The sequence below is a fragment of the Magnolia sinica genome, chromosome 13, assembly GCF_029962835.1.
Source record: "Magnolia sinica isolate HGM2019 chromosome 13, MsV1, whole genome shotgun sequence".
Classification (NCBI taxonomy): domain Eukaryota; kingdom Viridiplantae; phylum Streptophyta; class Magnoliopsida; order Magnoliales; family Magnoliaceae; genus Magnolia; species Magnolia sinica.
Genome location: NC_080585.1, coordinates 40,383,501 through 40,408,842, shown reverse-complemented (window position 1 = coordinate 40,408,842; position 25,342 = coordinate 40,383,501). Strand labels below are relative to the sequence as shown.

At 40.6% G+C, this 25,342-nt stretch overlaps 2 protein-coding genes across 2 annotated transcripts; both read left to right on the top strand.

Annotated features, from left to right (window-relative positions):
- Nucleotides 1-613: 613 nt before the first annotated feature.
- Nucleotides 614-9,738, top strand: LOC131223645 (protein MALE DISCOVERER 2-like). The gene is made up of 9 exons (XM_058219097.1): nt 614-897; nt 1,020-1,146; nt 3,762-3,833; nt 4,492-4,635; nt 4,717-4,857; nt 5,641-6,173; nt 6,647-6,837; nt 6,926-7,058; nt 8,618-9,738. The coding sequence occupies exons 1-9, from the start codon at nt 792-794 to the stop codon at nt 9,217-9,219; spliced, it is 2,049 nt and encodes a 682-aa protein (XP_058075080.1). The 5' UTR covers nt 614-791; the 3' UTR covers nt 9,220-9,738.
- A 1,583-nt stretch (nt 9,739-11,321) lies between these two features.
- On the top strand, nt 11,322-11,855 carry LOC131224243 (non-classical arabinogalactan protein 30-like). The gene has a single exon (XM_058219779.1). The coding sequence runs from the start codon at nt 11,322-11,324 to the stop codon at nt 11,853-11,855; it is 534 nt and encodes a 177-aa protein (XP_058075762.1).
- Nucleotides 11,856-25,342: the final 13,487 nt, after the last annotated feature.

Genomic DNA, 25,342 nt, shown 5'->3' with positions numbered 1-25,342 from the left:
AATGCTTGGGAGACGCTAGAGTGCTCCTGCTTGCATTGTCCACTTGGACACTCCAATATATCGATCGGAACGGTTCATCAAGTCCAAAACACATCTTATAGGTTAAAATAAAAAAAATCTCATTAATAGATTATCCAATTCATCCTTGATCTGGCCTTATTTTCTCTAGCCATCCATTTTCCAAGCCTTTTATGAGGCGGTTACAATTGCCTAACAAGACTGATTCTTTAGAATGATAATCAATCCATAATGGGCCCTACCAAATGGACAGATCAAATTTCTGATTGGATCTATTTTTCGTAAACGATCTTGACCGTTCACATTCAAGACGATAAATCAATAGCTAATATCAGTCAGATTTTTGTGAAAATTTCTTGGTAGCCCATGAATTATGCACCGCTGTACCTAATGAACGGTCTAGATCAATGGATTGGACTTACAAGTGTCCGAATGTACTCAACTTAAATTACTCTGAGAGCAACGGAGCATTAATCAGATTCAGCCAGACAGCCGCAAAACAACACGCTTGAAGCACGTGAGAGGGCACAAAGTCACGTGCCAGTGGCCGCCTATATATATATAAAATTCAAAACTCCATAACGCGTCAAAAGAATTCGTCTCGGCCAATCTCACTTTCTTTAATATTTTCAAATCCCAATCCTCTTTGTTTAAGTCCTTCCAAACGATCCCTAATTCCACAGACCGCATCGACGGATTTCTGCATTTCGATGCCGTAACATATCGGTGCCGGCACCGTTTACTGCGTTTCGGTCACAGATTCTCGTATAGCTATGGATAGCCTGAGATTGAAGCCGAAGCTGATGATGCTTCATTTGTTTTTGTTGCTGTCTTTCCTTGTTCCGAATTTCGACTGCTGCTTCGCTCTTCGCTCTGAAGGTGTTTGTTCTCTGCAATTCAGTTCGAATTTATCGATTTGGATTTTTTATTTTTTATTTTTTGGTGTTTTTTTCTTGGATTTTGACGGTTGGGATTCGATGGTGGGGTTTTGGGTTTTTCAGGTTTGGCTCTGTTGAGCTTCCGAGAGCGGGTGGAGAGCGATCCATTTGGTGCTTTGTCGAATTGGAACGGCGATGATCTGTGTTCCTGGTTTGGAGTTACGTGCTTGGATGGCAGAGTTGTAATTCTGTAAGTGATTGGTTGACCATTGAATGATGGAATTTAGAAGTTGTTGTATGTGAATTGTTTGATGTTTTGCACGGATGGTGTCTTTATTATGTGTTTGTTGATTTGGGTTTGGGATTTGGTGTTTGGACGGCAGATTTTTAGTTTCACAATCAAACGCCTCGTTTGAATTGGTGCCGAATACTGTTTTCTGTCTCTTCTCCTTGCTTTTTTGAGTTTTTGATTTCATTGTATATGAATTGTTTGGGTGAAAGAATCTGAATTTTAATGAGTTGGTTATTGCAAGCTTGGTTTTGGTTTGGATTCAGAAATGAATGGCACAGTTGTAATTTTGTAAACAATCAGTTGGTGTGAATTTCTATCCAATGTGTTACTGTTTTGCAGATTATACAATTCTGATGACATTGTTTCCATTGAATTGTTTAGCATTTATGCAAACGAAGTATGAGTTAGCAAAAGTTGCTTATTTGATTTTGGCTGTTGGGTTTGTTAGAGATGGTGCGATAGATTAATAGATTCGACGACATCTTCAATGGGCCGCTTGCTTCTTGACAGCTGTGGAAGGATTCAGTTTCTCTTTCTTCAGGATTCTGTTGCCCATCCGGAGGAGATCTCGACCACTCATCTTTCACTGTTTGGCGTCGTATTTTGTTCTTAAAAGGATTTTTGGATTCAGACATCCCTTTTGCGCTGTTAGCAAAAGAAAGTATTTGATTGTTGTTGCTCATTGGCAAATTAAGTCATAAATCTTGTCTCTGTTCTCCTCAAATATTCTCTCTTACAATAAAGCTCCAACCCCTTTCTGGGAAGATTCTTTTAAGAGTTTATGTAGTGTATTTCATTTGTTAGAAAGAATGTAAAGAGCTTACTGGCATAAATGCCACATAGCTTGCATTTACCTACCACGTTCGACTTAAGGAAAATCAGTTAGATGTGAATTATCACAGCATGGGTTTCATCGAGTTTGGGATTACATATTGTTTTCTCATTTTTTTATTTTGTAGTCATTGTCCTATGCAATACTTTTCGACTTGCTCGCCCACTACGTTTTGAGACCTTCACCTTCCAACTCCTAGTGACCGATCCTCATCTTTGTTTTCGGTAGGGAGATCATTCCATTATAAGTATTTTATCCAATGATTTTATCTTATATTGAAAAATGCTTTTCTTTCTTCCATAAGTTGAATTAGTATGTTTGAAATCGAAGGAGATTCTGTCCGTTTGTGTTGCTAGTGTCCAATATAAGTCGAAACATCCTGATCGCGTACGCTTGGTTGATACCGTTGCTTAATTCAATTAGCAAGGATTTTGCAAAGGACACTAGCTACCGTGCATGTCTTTCTTGTGTGAGCATGATACGCATCCTGAAGGTTAGCCCCTTGCACATCTTGGGTGGGAAGAATTTTGGGGGAATTATTGAAAATATCATGAGGTAAATCCAGTTCTTCCTTAGAGAGCCATGGGAAATTTTCTACCTCAAGGCAAGTTCCTTGTTTTGGAGGATTCTGCAAACGGAGATTGAGATGAAAGGAGTTGCTCAACTTTACCATTTAGAGAAACTTGGAGTAGACTGCAGAAAAATAAAACCCTTGGTAGAAGGCTCTTGCTCCCACACAGCTTTAAAAGGGATTTTTGGTTTTTGGAGCATGAGAGGGATCTCAAGTTGGGGATTGATAATAGCTAGATTTTAAGGCATCTTCCGAGTGATGGAGGAGGTGAATTTGTTTCCGAGGAACTTCGGAATTACCAGAAAACCTGCAGAGTTTCTCAAATCTCTTTCTAACACATTCGCATATGAATGGTCTAGTTTGATCATTCACTTTAGTAAAATTAATGAGCAGATGATACTTGTACTGTTATATGTAGACAATGGCACATCAGGAAAGACAACCAATACAGAAATTGAGGAGAAAGCGTATTATGAAGAAAATCATGGTTCTCCTAATAGATCCCTGGATCAGAGAAGTCAGAACTTGAGATGGAACGCTTGTTGCAGGCCAGTACTATGCATTTGTTCTGTTTCATCAAAATGTGGCACGGGAAAATGCAAGCCATTATTATACCTATTGAAATGAATAAGAATCATAGTTCAGGTTAAAGGTATCTTATAAAAATCCTACAGCATATAGAAGCATCATAGAAGAATCCAACACCTGTCTTCCATTGAATCTAATATTTGATCTTAGTAGGTTCAGTAGGACATGCAAACATGCAGGAGAATTCCAATTATATAATGGGCACTATAAATGACGATACAAGTGTAATGACTCTTAACTGCTGTGTTCTTGTTTGTTTCAGTAAGACAAACTATCAGGACAAGCATGGATCTGGGCCCTACATATCAGTAACTTAACTTGAATTTTGTTGGGCGTCAAGAACTATCCGAGCCTCATTTGATATGAGTGGATTCTCAGAAAGAATCCAGTCTGTACATCTGTATGAACTGTTAAATTATGATGTTAATGGATGAAGATAGACACTTCTTCTGTAGTTAATCTGTGCTCTTGCTTTATGGTGTTTGTTACAGTAACCCTCTATTACATGTAAAACAAATTTACTTTAGCTTTGGTGTTAACATTGTTTGATTTTCTCTGAAGCCCGACTTGTTCTGCTTGCAGGAACTTGCGAGATCTCTGTCTTGTGGGGACACTGGCACCTGAGCTTGGGAAGCTTCGTCACATTAGATCTCTGTAAGCGATAGACTCATCATATTGAATGCGCCCATAATCAAGATTTTAAACTACCATTTGGAAACTGCTAGGTAATGCCACATAACGCCTGATACATAGAGGTATCATCCATGAATGATATGGATATTGATGTGGGTCTGTATCAGTGATGAATGACACACTACCCGATACACCTTTAGAACCTTGCCCCTAATGGTAGTTCCCAACATTCTTGAGTAGATGCTTTTAGTTGACTTACCTGCTGCATCCTAGATTCTTGAGTGAAAATTTGAGGTTTGCATGGTATCCTTGGGAATGCAATGTAGATTTGGGTGCAACATTGTGCAAGTCTAAGATGATCTTCAGCCATTGCCTCGTCTTAGGTAAAGGAAGACATGATCTATGTAAAAACTGCAATGATGATGATGCTTAAGAGACAGATTTGGTGGGATGGAGGGAAGGAGTCCAATGCAACTATTTGTATTGTAGGGTCCAGAACTCTCTCTAGAGGCCATGATATGATACAGTGATTACACCCATTTGACGATTCTAACCTTCCTATTAATAGCTTGCGAAATGGACACAAGATTGTTTGCAAAAAGATAGGTTCTATTATAACTAGATGGATGGAAGATGATCTTTCAAAGGCAATTATTTTACTTCGTGCCCTTTTGTGCAGTATCTTACACAATAATTCTTTCTTTGGGACCATTCCAAAAGAAATTGGAGAACTTGAGGAGCTTGAAGTATTGGACTTGAGACGCAATGATCTCAGCGGGCCGCTTCCACCTGAAATTGGCAGTATCTTGCCCCTGGGAATCCTGTGAGTTGATGACCTTTTGACTCTTTTAATTTCTATCATTTTTGGGAAATTATAACTTACATGTTCTGGTTTATGTTGCAGCCTACTCAGCGACAATAGGCTCTTGGGAACCATGTCTCCTGAACTTCATAAGCTCAGTATGCGTTCGGAGCTTTACGTGAATGAGGGCATGTTATCTGACGATGCACAAGAGGCATGCTGGTACAGAGGATCCATTACAAGGTATGGGGCATTATACAATTATCAATCTAAAGAGAGGGAGAGGGAGGACTCAGCCATTTTCCATGTGGTGGGTCCCAACCTATGGTTAATGGACTTCATTGAATTCAGACCTTTTCATTTTAGCCATCCATTAGAGGTCCATTGATCACTCACTTAGGATCATAGTGGTCTGGTCCCTTTTAAACAGATAAATGTAATTAAAAGACTAAATTACAAATATGTCCCGTATTTGTGCTTGACTTTCAAAACATTTAATTTGTATATCCCTTCTCTTTGGTAAAATTACAAAAGACAACCTCTATGCATGTAGCATTCTAAAATTTCAATCGGTATGTGAAAGTCAAATGCACAAGTTCTCTAGGGGTGTTCTGATTGTGGGTAAACTACAGAAAGCTAAAGAAAGCAAACAGTTTTTCTTTAATATGACATTTCCTCTGTTTGAGAAACATGAGAAGGAAATCAATTTCCTTTCCTCAGTAAGGGAGTAAAACCTTTTTTTTTTTTCAAAAGTAAATTGGTGAGAAAAGAGATTTCCCTCTGACATGACATTTTAAATGGCAAAATTGGAGGGAAAGAAGTTCCTTCCGCTTCTGTCACTATCATAGTTTTCTTTTCCCTTCTTTTGTTTACCCCTAATCCAAACAGGCCTTAAGAACTGTTTTTCATATAGTATCAGAGTAACATTGTATCATAGCAGAAGCAAACTTTGCGGGATAAATATAGTATCTAAGTAACATTGTATCTTTTCCATGTTGGCATCATAAGAACTGTTTTCTTTGCTAGGGATGTTGATGAGCAGGTTGAAGATGCTGGTGATCGGAGATTACTGCAGGCTACGCCTGCTCCCTCGAATGGAAGACATCATAGAAATAGGAAAGGGGAGCCTCCTACGTCATCACCATCACCATCGCCAGCGCCAGCGCCATCGCCGTCCCTGTTGCCATCTCCACCAATTTCATTGCCACCAACGGTCACAGGCTTCTTTCTCCAACCTACGTCTTCACCTGCGCCTGCTCCAGCAGATGGCCCACCTTCTCCTGCTCCAGCAGAACCTACCAACACTGTTCCTATGCCACCTTCTCTTTCATCCCCCGTGCCTTCCCCCTCTGGGAGTGCCCCGCAATCAGAAGCACTGTTTCCTCAATCGAAGCGGCATAAATTTTCATGGATGATTTACGTGTTTGTAGGTTTAGGGGCTTTCATTCTTTTTAGTATTTTGTCCATCGGCATTATCTTTTGTCGAAACAGTAGGGTGGTCACCGTGAGACCATGGACCACAGGCTTAAGTGGGCAACTGCAGAAAGCATTCGTTACAGGTTCTTTTTTCTTCTCCTTGATTTTCCATGTGGGGGAATTACAGGTTCCGGGACAGAGCAAATATATGCTTGCTGAGAAGCATGATTTTGTACATGTGGTGCCCATATTTCAGTGATCCAAACTGTTGATCTGCTGGGCCCCACTGTGGATGGGGGATGCACCAAAGGCCTCTCTGAGTCTGATTGGAAGATCCCAACCCTACATTAGTGGCCTATAAGCAGATGAACACTAAAATACAGAAGTTGTCCACATTCAAGGTAAAGAAAGGCCAAAGACTGAAGGGTTAGAAGACTCTCCATGATGGGACACAGCTGATCAATGGTCTGGAGATCACCGAACCATGGGCCCCATATGTGTGGAAGTGTGTCTCATTTTCTTTGGCACAGTTGCCTATAATCCCTCGTTGCATGTTTACAATCACCTTTGTTGCAATTTACTTCTCCATGGTCATGGTATGGCATTCATTTTCCAGGTGTACCTAGTCTCAAACGATCAGAGCTTGAAACTGCTTGTGAAGACTTCAGTAACATCATCGGTTGTTCATCTGATAGCACAGTATACAAGGGGACACTATCAAGTGGGGTTGAAATAGCGGTGGCATCTACTGCAGTGAAATCTGCCAAGGAATGGCCGAAACATTCAGAAGGCCAATTCAGGAAGAAGGTAATGTACCCATCATCTTTTCGAAAAATTTCAAAGCTTAGTGCTCAGCCAGCCTCTAACCATTGATCTTGGCTATGGTTTGTTTCAGATCGCCACATTGTCAAAAATAAATCACAAGAACTTTGTGAACCTTCTTGGATACTGTGAGGAGGAGGTGCCTTTTACTAGGATGATGGTTTTTGAGTATGCTCCGAACGGGACGCTCTTTGAGCATCTGCACAGTGAGTATCTCAGTTGTGCATTTTTAAATTATTATTATTTTTAATTTAGAAATAAAAATTACAACATAATTTATGCCATCTATTGGTTAATTATTTGAAGATTAGTTGATTTCTGAAATGAGCTTAATCCCGAACGTTGATGAAGCATCAACTTCTTGATCTCAAACGCAATATTTAAGGTCACACTTGTACTTGTTCTGGAGTCCTGTAATAAGGAAAATTTCCTAAGATATGCGAAAGATATATATGCAGCACACGTGTGAGATCTGGGCTGTTCATCAATATGCCCCTTGCAAGAACATGCACTCTCCAAAAAAAAAAAAAAATAAATCCCGGTTCGCTCATCAGGTGGGTGAAGAATATAAATCAATTTTCACTCTATTTTATTATTGTACACATGCGGCTCACCTGCTGAGTGAACCAATCTGGTCTTTTGGCCAATACATGCTCACAATGGGACCCACAGAAAGCTCAGGCTCACATATCTCAACATGCGCCACCTTCAATGTGTGTGCTTCAAAGAGGATTCTTAATCAATTTTTGCATGTCCCTTTTTATATGTATCCTACGATTTCGTAATTTGAAGCTTACGATTTACAATTCAAATCCTGATTTACGATTGAAATTATACTTGTTTTCTTATATTTTAAGCTTCACTTGGCTTTCATTTTTTGTTTTTAACCTTGTGGGGCTTTAATAATCATTTAGAAAAAAAATGAATAATTTAGAAAAGGTAAATTATTTTATTTATTTATTTGTTTGTTTGCTTGTTTTTATAAGAGATTAAATGAGTCTCCCGCATGTGTGTGAATGATCCAGGGTTTAATCCCTAGAAGCGTTACCTTTCAGAAAGAAATCCCTAGAGAGAGAGAGGATATATATTCTCTTTACCGTTAAATCATAAAGCAATTTTTTAAAAATATTTTATGTATTGTGGAATGATAGTTAGAAATCAAAATATCTTTTCCTCGGTCAAAATATCTTTTTTCGTCAGTCTGTAGAATCAAATGCTACTTTTCCAATGTGATTCTATACATTCAAGAAAGGTAACAAGAACATAAATTATTAAAGAATACTCGAATGCTTTTTAAGGAAAATTTCTTGAAAGAAAAACAAAAAGAAGAGATAAGAATCCTTTAACACTATCATGGCATGGTATTACTTAGTGCATTTTGATGGCGAAAGGATGATTGCTAAGTTTTTAATTTTGTTCTAACTTATTTATATTTTTCATATTTTTAAGAAAATCATTAAAAAAATCTTACTGTTTACGATACAATTTGCGATTCAATACGATTGAACTCCAATTAGGATTTGCAATAGAATAACATTTTTTACAACACTGATTAGGATTATCCAAGCAGTGTCAATTGTGAGATATGGCCCATCAAAGGTCTAGTGCTTACCTGATGATCAGTTCCAATCTCCTACATGTTTGTGCATGTACAAAAAGCAAGTCACTGATTATATGTGCTGCGTGAAAGAAAATAATTGAAGTTCCAAGTTTCTTGAGCTTTCAGAGGCACCATGCTGACACCAGCTTTTGCTTGCTGCTACAGTAAAAGAATCAGAACACCTGGACTGGGCCACACGAGTGCGGATTGCAATGGGAATGGCGTATTGCCTCGAGTACATGCACCAACTGGACCCGCCTATAGTTCACAAATATTTACACTCAACAACCATCTATCTAACTGATGACTATGCTGCAAAGATCTCAGATTTCAGCTTTTGGAATGAAAAGGCTACTGTCAAAACCAGCTCAGGTGAAGCAGGACACCCAGATACAACATCATCAGATCCTGAGAGCAATGTATACAGCTTTGGGAAAATCTTGTTAGAGATGATGACAGGTAAGCTCCCATATGCAGAAAATGCAGGGCTAATCATCGAATGGACATCGGACTACTTGAGAGGTGAACGGTCAATCACAGCCATGATGGACCCGACCCTGAAATCATTCCAAGAAGAGGAGGCCAGAGCTCTATGTAAGGTGATGCTATCTTGTATCAATCCTGACCGGAAGCAGAGACCGACGATGAGAGAGGTGGCTGCCCAATTGAAAGAAATAACAGCAATGCCACCTGATGGAGCAACACCGAGGATATCTCCTCTCTGGTGGGCGGAGCTAGAGATTCTTTCTTCTTCAGATGCAAGTTAGAGAGTAAAGGTGAGATAATAAATGGGTGTTTGGCGACGCGGAAAAGTACAATTCTGGAAAGGAATTAATCCTTTTTCCAGTGTCGTTTCCTACGTTCGGACGTAGAAACGGTTAGAAACGGTTTCCAGACACCGTTTTGAGGGGAATGAATTCCTTCTCGGAATTACATTTGCAGTACCTTGTAGAATCTCTATATTTGAGAATTTGTTTCGTGGTTGCCAAACACACCAAATTCAAGACCAAAAGCTAAACAGTTATTCTTTGTGTTTTCAAACGGAGAAGCGGTTGTGGTTTGTTACTACTATTCTATGATCATGTGCATAGGTAGTTGGGTTGTGGAATGATGGTATTGTATATATGTAGTATATATACGGTAGATATACAGTAGGTAGAGTGATGGCTTGGTGTATTTTGTTTGTATTGTTTTGCTGTGCAGGACTTCATGTATACGGTTGGAATACATGAAAGTGCATGATACCGTATGTACTTGAGAAAATGAATAACAAGTGTTATTTTTCATATGCCTTTGCTTTTGGGTTTTTTGTTTTTTTTTTTTGTTTTTTTCATCGGGTAGTATGCAACATGAGCACGTCAGATACCAAAAATCAAGATACCAAAAATCAGGATCATGATATTATGTTGAATTTGGACTGTTGGATTTTTTATTTTATTTTTTTCATTTAAAAAAAAAAAATTGTCTATTCTCCTTATATAAGTTTGATCTGTCTGGTTAATGTACCTATAAGTTTGTAGAGTACCCTATATATGTTCATGTGTGGTGTCCACCCACCCACACTAGCCAGCTAGCTGGTGTCAAAGCTCTGTGGGTCCCACCATGATGTATGAGTTTTATCCACGCCATCCATCCATTTTTCAAGCTTATTTTAGGTCATGATCCCAGAAATGAGGCGGATTTAAATTTCAGGTGGACCACACCATAGGAAATAGTTATGGTTGAATTTCTACCGTTAAAAACTTTTTAGGGCCCACTCTGATGTTTATTTTCCATCCGACTAGTTGATTGGGTCACAGTACAATATTAACCCTTCAGATCGTGAACTAAAAATAGACGTTTGAGATTTAAATAAAAATAAAAAATAAAATACAATACACGTTCAGCTGGAAAAAGAAAACATTAGGCGCTAGATCAGTCTCGTGGGGATGGTGGGCCGTCCATCCACGATGGCTCGAGTCAGACACTGGGGCTGAATAATCGAACGATGGGCCCCACTTGCAAGTGCTGAAAACCCTTGTATACGGTGGACATACGCGGCCACGCGTCTCATTGTTGTAAGGCAATCCATACTATCAAAATCGCTGACCCGACCGTGCATGGATCATATCTGAAAATTTACAATCAGAAGAAAATAATATCAACGAGTAATGATTTCCTAAGAGCTCATCCCATGTGATGTGTGCCTGACATCTGACCCATCCATCAGATGCATCACTTTATGAAACCCCTTAGATCCAGAAATTAGTCCAATCTAAAACTTAGGATGGCCACAGAAAAGGGATTCAAGTGGGAGGGGACGACCACCAATGATTTTCACTGGGGCCTACCTGAAATATTAAACAGGCTATTAATCATTAAATTTGAAGAGTTCGTATGGCCTGGATTTGCATAGATGTATTAACCGTTAAATTTGAACCACTTATTATTCTACTTCTAGCCATCCATTTAACAGCCATTAATTAGAAGGTCAAGATTGCTCGATCAGCATGATTTTAGACATAACATTCGTATCAGAACAGACCCACTTTTTGAACGGTCTGCATAGCTCTATATCAGTGCCACATGTAAGGAGGATGGTCCACCACCAACTCTTAAATGGTGCAAAATTGACACAATAGTCTCGCTTAGGGAATATTGAAAGTGGCTCCCACGTCCACATGCACATGAATGTTGCCATCCATTTCAAAATGCAACGTAGTAGCTCCCACGTTCATCAAATCTCAATCATGCCAACCAAACACCCACAAAACACAATCCGAAAAAAACTAATATATATATGAATCTACTCCAATGACTTCCTCCCGTCTCACCCATCTCCTCCAATCCAATCAATCCCACTCATTTCTCTAACAAAACAGATAGAGAAATGGCAGCCAAACAGCTCGCCTCCTTCCCCTCACTACTATTCCTATTCTTCCTGGCCTTCACTGCCTTTCAATCCACACAAGCCTCATATGAGAAAGAGAAGAAGGCAGTAATGTCCGCCGTTGAAGGTGTGGTCTACTGCCAGAGCTGCACCCACGTCGGGACGTCGTCCTTGATCGATGCCAAGCCCATACTGTCGGCGAAGGTTGGCGTCACATGCAAAGATCACAAAGGTAATTTGAGCTTCTTCAAGGTGTTTGTGACTGACCCGAATGGCTACTTCTACGCGCCACTCCATGGCTTCAAGATCGAGCACTCCTACTTGGATCATCCGCTCCAATCATGCACTGTCCACCTTCTTTCATCCCCCCATCCTAGCTGCAATGTCCCCTCCAATGTCAATTCCGGCTTGGTTGGGTCCCCACTTCGATATGAACGGAAGAGATTGTCCAGAAAGGATTATGAGATGGTGTTGTATGCAGCTGGGCCGTTGGCTTTCCACCCTTCTGATTGCCTGGTGACGATTCACAACTGATTATCCATGATGATCCAATTGATTTATCTGATTTTGAGTTTTGGGTTTTGTCCGAATAAATCCGTTCAATATTGATCTTCTTCATTAGGAGCTTAGGATCAATCAAATTTTTATTTTTAATTGTATGATTGTATTGCATATCAAGATTGAAACTACGATCAGTTGATAATAAACACAAGGAAATCATTTCCATTGTTTCATATTATCCAAAATTCACCATCAGTAGCAGCTTGATTTGCAAAATGTGCATGCTTAAGCTAATTCCGGTCACCACACACGTCGGGGTTGTTTCAAGCTGAAATACGTGCGGCACATCTGAGACATCCATATAGGTGGGCCCCATAATGTGGATGGCCTGGCCAAAAGAGAAGAAAAACTAGACCGGTTGGACTCATTGACAAATCACACATACTTATTGAACTTGGACAATCGCAATTCCTTAAAACTGCTCGTGTGTGACCCACCTGATGAATTGACTGATGTGATCCTGGTGCTGAGTAATTTACAAGCGTCGGATCATAAATCCAATAGTTATTTTCTTCTCTCTTAACAAATGTGAAGACGCATAGAAAGATGAAGACCCCCATTGGTGTAGATTTCAGTTCCTTGGATGAAGCTGACTTCTCTTTCTTCGGAGAGAGTGCTCGGCCATAGTTCAAATAAACAACATAGACCCCTGATTTCAGGCTTTTTGATGGCCCTCGGCGTGAATTCTAACTCGCCCATTGCCTCTGTAAACACTAGCCATTGCTCGAACAAAACTGCACACCATGTAGCTTGTCAGATGGAAATGACGAAGCCCCAAACACAGTTGTTGAAGATATTCATGTAAGAACTCTATTTAGTGGGCCTCACTGATCAACGGTCTGGATTGTTATACAGTTGGACTGGATGATTGAGTAGACCAGTGGGCCCCACTTGAGGTGATGCGCTGCGCAGTCTATCTGCGCAGCTCTGCGTACTAGGGCTGGAATGCTATAGCTGTCTTACACAGACAGCAGTTTCAGTTGAACTAGGATGCTACAACGTGGAGCATGGGAGAGAGAGTTGTGATGGGTTTCAAACTCCCTCTCCACAGACTCTATAAAAGAGAGCTGGGTCCCCAATCCTACACCATAGCAGAAATTCGAGTCCCATCTATTGATTTGCAGAAAGGGTGTGAAGGAGAGGAAGATCCTAAGTTCTACAGGTATTCTGGTATTCTTATCCGGCTTCCATGGCTGATAGCCATGTCCCATGCACAGACAGATCCGTGGGCCTATTCCGCATCTAGATTAGATCCCACAGTTGGTATCAGAGAAATTTGTGCATAGGTATGGATGATCACATTCAACTATATCTGATCATATCAGGGATTTTCGAATTCCTGAAACAGTTGTGATCAGGGATTTCCGAGTCCCTGAATCCAGAAATATTAAGGTCAGGGATTTGAATTTCAAAAACCCTAAAGACAAATAAAGCAATTAGGAATTTCAATTTCCACATCCAGAATTAGGAATTTCGAATTTGAATCCCCAAATTCAGAGATCAATTGGGTTGTTCAATTCGGAATCCCCAAATTTTGAAATTAGGGATTTTAATCTCAAATACAGCAATTAGGGATTTCGAATCCCAAATCCCAAATTGGGAATTTCAGATTCCCATCCCCAAAATCCAGAGTAGATTAAGGATTTCGATTTCGAATCCCCAAATTAAAATATTAGGGGCTTCAATTTCCAATCCCTAAAAATCAGAATTTCAGATTAGGGATTTGGATTCGAAACCCTAAATTCAGAGTTTCAGATCACGAAATTTGGATTTGAAATCCTAAATACAGAAACCTCTATTAGGGATTTTTAAAACTCTCCAAATCCAGTTTCTATTGGGGATTTCGATTCACGGATCCCAGTTATCCCACATACAGTACCTTGAACTGTTGGACCGGCAGCCATTGTCGAACCTTGCTCGTGCAGACGATGGTGATGGCTCTCAACCTTCTTTCTTCCTCCATCCGGAGCCATGGCCAGCGTCTCGTGCCTCAGCGTCCATCAATGGCAGTCAATGCCACAACCGCTGCCGCTTCTACAGACGATGTTTTCAGAACTGAGGAGATCCCGCATCTCTCCTTCCTGCATGAAACAGACATGGAGAGTAGCTGAGACTTCGTCTCCTTTCTCTCCCTCTTTCAGAAGCCAGCATAAAATGCATTGTAAGGTCGAAAGTCGACCTAATATAAGGTCGGGTACTTCGACCTGATTTTCGTAATTTCGGGTCAGTCAGTGGACCTGCGACCGGCTTCAAACTCTGGGACTCATGAATACACGGCCCATCTACCGCACTGCCCTGTTGAGATTCTGAGACGCAAAACCGGTGGAGATTTCTCCCGTTTTAATTATCGGGTAATCGGACCCTATGTTAGTCAATTTGGGGCCACCTCATGGATCTGTATCTGTTTCTATTAAGGCCTAAGTTGGATAGGGCACAGTTGCATCTGGGCCTTGTATCTGGCCTCCGTTTGGGATGTGTAAACGCACTATATATAAGATCAGCATGTTTAAATTATGAGCATATGGTATTGGTACATTTAGATGAACAGTGAAGAAGATGAACCTACCCTCTTGTGTGTGAGATCTTTTCTATCCATTTGACACTGATATAAACATCTCATTTACCACTTAAAATTGTTCTAGACCAGGCTTATGCTACTCATTATAGATTATGTTGATCTCATATAAAGTCCTATTTCGGCCCTATTATTGGCCCATCACCCATCTTTAAGTGTTGATTTGGACTGTTGGAATGTAAAGTGTGAAACTTGTTTATATGTTTCACCTTAAGGAATTTCAAAAGAGTCAATATCAACTAACTTATATGGATCGCATCGGACTAATTAAGTTATAATTCATTGAGAGGTAGGATTGTAATCGCGATCTTAAGTTTATATTTGTAATGTTGGATTCGGTTGTGTTAGCCACCATAGTGACCTCAATCGATGAAAATTCTACAAACTTGTAACATTAGGATAAGAGGATTGCTTACAGTTGCGTTCACATTTTCATGCGTGCGGTAACGAAAACACAGACGATTACCGTTTGGCAGTCATGTGAACGGGTGAAGTAAATGGTGCTGGTAATGTAAAGCTGAAAGACTCATCTAACTCACAGGTGTTGAGTGTCTCAGATTTACATGACTGACATCACTTAGCTTCATGTTAAGGAGAATTGCAAGCATGTTATTATTACCACCCACAGGAGGAATAATAATGATGTAATAGATTCTCACTAAGATGTGATGGTTGGGCCCATCTTCATCTTGGATGATTCAGTCAATGCCTCCCTTAGCAACTGAATCAGTTATATTTGCCTGATATTTTGTTTACTAAACTGTTTTGGAAAATAATGAACTAATGTGAGTATATGTGTATCTCTTATATTTCAGTCTCAATTCCAACTAATACGCATCAAGTCCCTACCTTAAATGGGTCCAATTATACTCAATGGAAGAACGCCATTGAAGTTGTACTGGGCTGTCTTTAATTAGATCTTGCCCTAATAACACCAGAACCGTCAAAGCCATCTGATAATGCCACTGAAGCTGAATATAATAGATGGGTTGCATGGTTTAGATCAAATGATACATGCCTGAAAGTCATTAAATATTCAATTTCTGAATCGATGAAGGGTGCCATGCCTGAAACAGATAAGGCTAAAGTTTTCCTAACTGAAATGGGAAAACGATTCAAGAAATCTGATAAATCTGAAGTAGGCATTCTTCTGAATAAATTGACTCGCTCATCCTACGATGGAAAAGGCAACATCCGTGAATACATTGTAGAGCAGATCGAAGTTGTTTCTAAGATCTGTGCTCTAGGGCTTGTGCTCACTGATGATCAACTGGTTCATTTGATCATGAACAACCTACCTCCCCAATTCGGCACGTTCCTGGTAAACTATAACACTCTGAAGGACATGTGGACATTGGATGAACTCATCACACAGTGCGTCCAAGAAGAAGACAGGATCAGACAGATGATAAAAGTTCAAAATGTTAATATGGTAACTTCAGGACAAGGGCATGGGCAAGGAAATAAAGGTAGAAAGAAGAGGAAACAAGGTTCTAATAATGGATTCTCTGGTCCTTCATCTGGAAACCATGAGAATCAATCTGAAAATGGATCTAAACGCAAACGGGTTAAAGGCAAACCGTGCTACTTTTGTAAAAAGACGGGTCATCTAAAGAAAGACTGTGAAGGTTTTAAGGAATGACTCATAAAGAAAGGTAATCATTCTGTTCTTGTCTGTTTTGAATCTAATCTGACCGATGTGTCAGTGGATTCCTGGTGGATAGATTCAGGAACTACTATTCACATATGCACTTCTATGCAGGAATTACTACAGGCCAGGCCACCAACTGATGCGGAGCGCTCAGTATACGTAGGCAATGGTGTCAAAGTTGACGTGGAGGCAATAGGAGTCTATAGGCTTAAGTTGAAGACTGGTCATTTTTTGAATTTAGTAAATACATTCTGTGTGCCGTCTATAAGGCGCAATTTAGTTTCAATTTCCTGTTTGGATAAGTTGGGATATTCGTTCCACTTTGGAAATAAAAGTTTTAGTATTTACTTTAATTCGATTAAAGTTGGAACCGGCTCTTTAGTAAACAACTTATACCAGTTAGACTTGATTGCCTCTCACGTATATAATATTAATACCTTACATGGAAATGTAGTGGGATCCAAGCGAAGACTAGACTATGAGAATTTCTCTATGTTGTGGCACAGGCGGCAATGCCATATATCTCGTGAGAGATTAGACAGGCTTGTGCGAGAAGGAATTTTGCATTCTCTAGACTTTTCTGACTATAAAGTATGCATTGATTGCATAAAAGGCAAACAGACTAGAACGAGAAAGAAAGGTGCAACCAGGAGTGTAGATCTATTAGAGGTTATACATACAGATATCTGTGGACCATTCCCTACAGCCTCATGGAGTGGCCACAAATATTTCATTACCTTTATAGATGACTACTCTTGCTTTGGGTACCTATACCTTATCAGTGAGAAATCAGATGCCCTGGATGCTTTTAAAATCTATAAAGCCGAGGTTGAAAATCAACTCGATAAAAGAATTAAAGTTGTCAGATCTGACCGTGGTGGTGAATACTATGGCAGATATGATGAATCGGGACGCAATCCAGGGTCATTCGCTAAATACCTACAGGATTATGGCATTGTTGCTCAGTACACTATGCCTGGTACTTCAGAGCAGAATGGAGTTGCTGAGAGACGTAATCGCACCCTTATGGATATGGTGCGAAGTATGGTCAGCAATTCAACATTACCAGAATCTCTGTGGGGTGATGCGATCAAAACCGCAGTTCATATATTAAACAGGGTTCCCAGCAAAGCAGTAAGCAAAACTCCTTTTGAGTTGTGGAATGGGAGAAAACCAAGTCTCCGATATCTACATATTTGGGGTTGTTCTGCTGAGGCCAAAATTTATAACCCGCATGAAAAGAAGCTTGATCCTAGAACCATAAGTTGTTTCTTCATTGGATATCCAGAAAGATCAAAAGGCTATTGATTCTACTGTCCTTCCCACTCCATCAGGATTGTTGAGACTGGGAATGCCAGATTCATTGAGGACACTGAAAACAGTGGAAGCACGAACATAATAAATTTTGTATTTGAGGAATAAAGGACTGTGACTCCTGTCATAATGCAGTCGATTCTGCAATCACTGCAGAGCACCACGTAGAACTTCATATACAAACCACTGATGAGGAAAATCAAGATCAGACCCAACAAGCTGAACCATTAAGAAGATCTGAAAGAGAGAGAAGGCTTGTAAATCGAGACGATTACATCGTATACTTACAGGAACACGACTTTGATATAGGGGTGGAAAAGGATCCTGAATCCTTTACACAAGTCAAACAAAGTGATGATCCTTCTCGTTGGTTTAATGCCATGAAAGATGAGTTGAAATCCATGCAGGACAATAAAGTATGGGATCTTGTAGAGTTACCCACTGGAATAAGGCCAATTGGTTGTAAATGGATATTTAAAACCAAACGGGACTCCAAAGGTAATGTCGAACGATATAAAGCCAGACTAGTTGCCAAGGGTTTTAACCAACGTGAGGGCATTGACTTTAAGGAGACTTTCTCACCAGTATCAAAGAAAGACTCATTCAGGATCATAATGGCTCTTGTAGCTCATATGGATTTAGAGTTATATCAGATGGATGTAAAGACTGTATTTCTCAATGGGGATCTAAATGAGAATGTGTACATGTTGCAGTCCGAAGGTTTTGTAGCTACTGGCGCAGAACATTTGGTTTGCAAACTTAAGAAGTCCATCTATGGGTTGAAACAGGCATCGCGGCAGTGGTACCTTAAGTTTCATGAAGTAATTTCTTCATATGGCTTTGTAGAAAACACTGCAGATGAATGCATCTACATTAAAACCAGTGGGAGTAAGTTCATTATGATGATTTTGTATGTCGATAACATTCTGTTAGCTAGCAGTGATACCAGGATGTTGAGCGACACCAAGAAATTTTTATCTCAAAGGTTTGAAATGAAAGATCTTGGTGAAGCTTCTTACGTCATTGGCATTGAGATTCGCCGTGACAGAACACTTGGACTGCTCAGCTTGTCACAGAGGGCCTATATTACTAGGGTACTCAAAAGGTATGGCATGCAAAATTGTGCTTCAAGAAAGTCCCCCATTGTGAAGGGCGACAAATTTGGTTTATTTCAGTGTTCAAAGAATGATTTAGAAAAGAATCGAATGAAAGAATTTCCGTACGCATCAGTAGTAGGGAGCATCATGTATGCTCAAGTCTGTACGGGACCGGACATTACCTTTGTCACTGGAATGTTGGGAAGATATCTATCTAATCCAGGAATGCAACATTGGATAGCTGCAAAGAAAGTATTACGGTATCTTTAGAGAACAAAAGACTTCGGACTCATATACAGAAGGTCTGATCAGTCGGAGTTGATCGGATATTCAGATGCAAACTTCGCAGGCTGCGTCGATATTAAGAAGTCTACTTCAGGATACATCTTCATGATGGTGGGAGGAGCTGTGTCGTGGAAAAGCGTGAAACAATCTACCACAGCCTCATCCACTATGGAAGCTGAATTTATTGCTTGCCATGAGGCATCTAATCAGGCACTATGGTTACAAAGTTTCTTCTCAGGTTTGCGGGTACTGGAGCATATCCCGAAACCGTTGAGAATATTTTACGATAATTCGGCTGCTATTTCCTTCTCTAGTAACAACAAGCATTCGTCAAGGTCGAGGCATATCGACATCAAGTATCTTGTTGTAAAGAAAAGGGTTCAGAATCATCAAGTGTCCGTGGAATTCATCGGTACTAAGCAGATGATTGTAGATCCGCTCACTAAAGGACTCCCTATCACGCCATTTCAGGAGCATGTAACATCCATGGGAGTCATTGATCCCACAGATATTTTCAGTTAGTGGGAGTTGAGCGTACTTTGATTTTTACAGACACTTAAAGATCTCGTTTTATACAGTTTGTTTGGATGATTTTGATATAAAGATTTATTTCTGCTTATTTATATATATGCGTAAATTTTGAATAAGTGGAACTACAGTTGTGTCTCGTTGGGGACATGAAAAAGCTTCAGGAGCTCTTAAGGATAGGCACATATTATCACACTAAAGTGTGTAATCCTTATACCACATTTCCTAGTTCGTGATCTATGTCGTTAAGATTAAAAGTATTTGTGATCGCGCTTAGACTCACTTCGCCTAAATTAAATGTTGTGATGACTACCGCGTTTTGATACTGACTGTTTTGATGGACCAGATTGAATAGCATTACTCATATAGTCCAACTGTTTTTATTGGTTAACCATTTAGATATTTTCTTAAAATAGCAAAACTTGTTTACAAAATTATTATATATATGACTATCATTGACGTTACTCAATGAGGCCCAAGTGGGAGAATGTAAGAACTCTATTTAGTGGGCCTTACTGATCAACGGTCTGGATTGTTATACAGTTGGACTGGATGATTGAGTAGACCAGTGGGCCCCACTTGAGGTGATGCACTGCGCAGCTCTGCGTACTAGGGCTGGAATGCTATAGCTGTCTTACGCAGACAGCAGTTTCAGTTGAACTAGGATGCTATAACGTGGAGCATGGGAGAGAGAGTTGTGATGGGTTTCAAACTCCCTCTCCACAGACTCTATAAAAGAGAGCTGGGTCCCCAATCCTACACCATAGCAGAAATTCAAGTCCTATCTACTGATTTGCAGAAAGGGTGTGAAGGAGAGGAAGATCCTAAGTTCTACAGGTATTTTGGTATTCTTATCCGGCTTCCATGGCGGCGTCTCAGCTAGGTAAGCTATCCGACCCCTGATCGCCATGTCCCATGCACAGACAGATCCGTGGGCCTATTCCGCATCTAGATTAGATCCCATAATTCACCCTTAGGAATTGTAGGGCGCGTTTGTTTTCAATAAAAACATTTTGTGGAATATGAGCTAGGATCTACAAAAGACATATTCCTGCTTTAGCTACGGCTTTTAGCCATCGGAAATTCCGACGGCTAAAATTCATAGCCTAAACGCACGAAGCCGTAGCTGAAGCTACAGTTTTAATGATGGATGTTCAATCTGTATTGTTTTCCCCGTGGTGTGGTCTACTTGAGATTTATATAGATCTCATTTTTTTGGGATCAATCCTAAAATGATATTGAGAAATGGATGGACGACGGGGATTAAAACATATACATCATGGTGGGGCCCATTGAGCCCTACCAGATCCAAAGAGCAAGTGACCTTATATATTGCACAAATACAGTTTGTGAGTTTTGTGTTTGACGTAAAATAGTGGTGACTCATTTATAATAATAGTGGAAATAATATAGAGCTGCTGGAAAATTCACAAGTTGCTGTAATTTCTCCTGCAGTGCAACAGATTCCCAGTTAGTTGACCTGGATATGGCATCTCTATGCAACAGATTCCAATCTCATTATTGATCAACTCTATCCACACATATGGCCTTAGAGATCTCTTTGTAGGCCAAAATACAAAAGCTAAGATATAAAGAGATCTTTCAAATCTAGAGTTTACTAATCAGATCTACACCATGACATAAATTTTGGTGAGAATGGCTTGATAAATTATTATTTTTTCAATTTTCTTGCCGACACAGCTAGTTGGTCCAAGGTAACCCAGGCAGTGTGTCTGCAGCACTGCAACAAATTTGCGCACGAACTCAACAGACGACTGTAACTACTTGCACTTTATTTCCTTCGTTTGGCATGCTTTTCTTTTTTCTTCCCTTTTAATCATTTTTTTTTCTATGCATGGGTTTGGCTCTGAAATGTACATTTTGAAATTTGTAGGACATCAAAGGTGATGTCAACTTGGGTGTAACTCAAAGATCCTTGCCGATGGATCCATCATCAATTTATGGGCAGGGAGTCATGTAGTCAAAACTTGAACTTGGTGGTGTAGGTAAGATTGCTTGGTTATCTAGGAAATTACCACCACTCCTTGTCTTCATATCACATCCGGTCATCAGACATTTGGGAACTTTTACATGTATTGTTCAATATTCTCATTTAGAAGACAACAGGGACCATCGCTTTTTTGTCAAAAATTTGAAAACCCTTTACTTTCAAGTACGCCCCTGAAATGGCAAAAGTGCCTTTAAAGACCAAAGATTAATTGACGTAAACTTCTGATAGCAGACATTGAGCTATTAGTTTTGTTGTTCCTTTTCATTGCATTCAATTAAAAAAAAAATGTAACGCCCTGGGAAAATCCGTACAGAGACCCGAGTTCAACCACGGGCGGAACCGCCCAAGGGCCATACTCGACTAGCTATCTACAACTAGGTGTATGCTAATACATAGGATTAAAGAAATTAAGTTCGGGCCACTATTCCTACAAATCAATATAGCTCAGGATCACAAGTGCACTAGTGCACTGCCATCCGAAAACTCGAGGGAAATCTCGAGGGCCCGCCCCTCTCGATAGTACCCTGAAACTCCGTAAAGGGCTTAGACTACACATCGGGGGTCCGCTGGCCTTGAAATTGTGGAACAATGTCCGTCTTACTGGGCTCAATGACCACCACGGAAGTCAAGCCTGGATAGTGTCCAGAAACGCTCAACTTGAGTCGAGAAACAAGTGCATGAGAAGTGCAAATACTCCAAAAGAAAGAGCTGAAACTTAAGTGAATTAGGTCGTCCACTCTTACACAAAGTTGAGAATTTTGGACCGTCGGTTTATGACCGAACTTCATACATAGAGTAAGAAAAATTCCCTACACACATCCGTATGACCATGGCCCCGATTGAACATTCATAACCGTTGATCTGACACAGACTTCCCATGACTGATCTATTTATCCGATCGCACTGAAACTGTGTCCTCCATTGATAGGAAGCCCACCCCATGGCATAGATGAGCCCGTGGGCCCTCCTAAGGGCCCTGTTAGTCAAAAATAGCCACCTATAGGGTATAAATATTATAGAAAGTGGCCCTAGGGCCATTTACACACCATTTGGAGCTATAAATAGCTCCTAATTCACCCCATTTCTCCTAAAAACGAATTTAGAAACCCTAAGGTGAGAGAGAGAAGAGAAAAGAGAAAGAGAAGAAGAGAGATTGAAGTAGTGCTTGCCACGAAGGATAATCCTCTTCCATCGACTCACAAGCCTGACCACCGCCACTCTCACTAACAGAACTCTTTCGACTACAACTTTGGATAAGAAATACAAACTCCCTTATAGATGTAGGTCTTCAAATGAGTTTTCTCCAACCCTAACTAACCCGTGTGCTTGTTTAGGCAGCTGACGATCCTTCCTTGGAAACATATTCCTAGGAGCGAGTCCGAGTCGGGCGTGCTACCGAAAGGTGCGGACTATAAATGCTTGGGTTGTGATTTATCAATGCTTTCATTATAGTTAATGATTTATGATTGCTAATGTAGGCTTTCTTGTTGTCTTAAGTATACTTGCATCTCTATCTAATGAATTGATGAATTGCAAGTTGTTGTGTGATGTTGTCTATGTGTTCGATGAAATGCATAAATAAATAGATTATCAAAATTTCTTATTGAATGTTAACCCATATGTTATGAATGTTTGTTAACATGATTTGGATAGGAATAGGGCTACGAGTGTTGTCATGCCCCAAACCCAGAAATTGGATTCACAGGAATCCTGATCGCCGAATCTGGTGCTGACAGCCTCCGTAGTACCCCATTCTCGGCTCCTAACGTTCATACGCCAAATTCCGATCCTAGGATCATACAAGGAGGATTTTCTTTTTGTACATTTAACTCGTAATAAGCATAACCACAAGATTACCCAATTTCACAAAGGCAACATCATCATCATGTATCCACTAATATAATGATTTGAGTACAATGCTGAAAGGGAAACACATAAATCGAAAATTAAGCTCCAGAAGATCGCTGCATGCTCCAAGCTTAACACTGCTGCAACCTAACATCACCTGCACGCATCTATCGTGCATAAGCTTATAGAAAGCTTAGAGGGTGGTGTAAGTGTGTGCACAAGGTAAGTACCAAGTATTTAATACAATGCCATCATCATACAATGTCGAAAATACTGATAATCTATAAATCGTACATTATCGGAATAAGCAGAAAGATTGACAAGATCATGAATTATCAAAGTAAGCAGAAATACTGACAAGATCATAAATCATAAGATAACAGAGTAAGCAATATAGAACAGCTATGCAAATCAGGAGCCATAAAAAGCCCAAATATCAGATACTGAAGATGCGATGCAATATACAATTCCTGATGAGTTCATGAATAACGTCAGCCGTATCTAGACCATATAAATGCAGAAACGTAGTAACTCAAAATGCCATATGCAGTGTGAATGGATGACCATGCCGGAGTGTGAGGTCGGGATAATAGTACGTAGTATCGCAGGCTATGGGGTCCATCACAAGGGACTTCTATTCAAACCAGTCCCATACCTAAATTTAGATAGTCAGACTCAATGTGGTAAACTCCTGATCTCAGGTTAGTCGCGCGCCCCAACCGAAATCCGGGCCATTGCGAAGGCACACGTAACAAATAGTTGTGTACCACCAACCCGAGTGGATAGTGAATAAATGAATGCATGAATGCGTATGCAACTCCTACTCACTAAATCCACATATCAGTACAGTTCATCTCTGGGATCATCACCGGGGTTTGATACACTCCATATGGCACTGCCGCTCTCCTGGCCGCACAGTTCAAGTGAGCATAAGAAACCTCACTATTCGCCTGGCCAATAGTCTGCTAATATCTATCCGGCACGTCGATAGCGGACCCATTTACAAGCTGGTCAAACTCAGCCTAGTATTGCCCCCTACCCTCGGGCGGGTAAGGGTACACCCCCTCCCAACCGACCACGACACAGTGGGAGACGCGGCCTCCTGGTATTCGGCACTCGAGTGCTCATGTATCCACTCGGTCTCGACGTTGGCCGCAGAGGTTTAGGGATTTTCACCCGGGGACATCTATGGTGCCCATATGCTAGAACCAAACATTTCCGGTGTCCCATCTGGCCATCCACGATATGCCTGTGGAGGCTATGGCCCTGATGTCACTAGGGCGTACAGTAATCACAATACATAATGTAGGATGCATGAGTCATACAGTCCAATCATACATTAATCCCGCGCATACCGTGCGCGCGTATGAGATAACATCCGCCTATCAGAGAGCCTCATAACCTGCCTAATGTCATATGTAATGGTCAACCACATCTCATAACAAGCATGCAGATGATGCGTATGGGCATGTATGATGATGCTATGCTGTCATATGCTCATAGTCGGTATCAATAATCAGCATCGACAATCGACCTCGACAATGTGGACATTTAACCAACATCGCCCCTAAGGAATGGCTCACATAGAGCTTAACATATAGTGGACCCATGGCCTCACACAAGGGCCAAATATATACAACACCATGGGCTTCACTCAAGAGCTTAACACATCACGAGGAGCCTTTCGCATGGGTCTAACATACATCACAATGGCTACATCGCCTGACCCTCAAATGCATCACAATGGGCCTCAACTATGGGTCGCATATACATCATATAGGTCTCAACAATCGGCCTCGACAATTGAAATCGGCCTCGACAATTGAAATCGACACTCGGAATCGGCCTTGACAATCGAAGTCAACCTATACAGTCGGCCTCGACCATCTACCTCGATACTCGGCCTCGACAATCGGAATCGATCGATATTCAGAATCGGCAAATCGGTCACGTCAATCGGTCACGACAACCGGAATCGATCAATAATCAGAATCGGCAAATCGGTCACATCAATCGGAATCGACAATCGGTCCCGACAATCAAAATCGATCGATAATCAAAATCAGCAAATCGATCACATCAATCTGAATCGACAATCGGTCACGACAATCGGAATCGATGGATAATCGGAATCGGCAAATCGGTCACATC

Coding starts and splice junctions, on each gene's coding strand:
- LOC131223645 (XM_058219097.1), top strand. CDS start 792: ATGGATAGCCTGAGATTGAAGCCGAAGCTGATGATGCTTCATTTGTTT. Junction 1,147..3,761: donor GATGGCAGAGTTGTAATTCT/GTAAGTGATTGG, acceptor TTCTGCTTGCAG/GAACTTGCGAGATCTCTGTC. Junction 3,834..4,491: donor CTTCGTCACATTAGATCTCT/GTAAGCGATAGA, acceptor CCTTTTGTGCAG/TATCTTACACAATAATTCTT.
- LOC131224243 (XM_058219779.1), top strand. CDS start 11,322: ATGGCAGCCAAACAGCTCGCCTCCTTCCCCTCACTACTATTCCTATTC.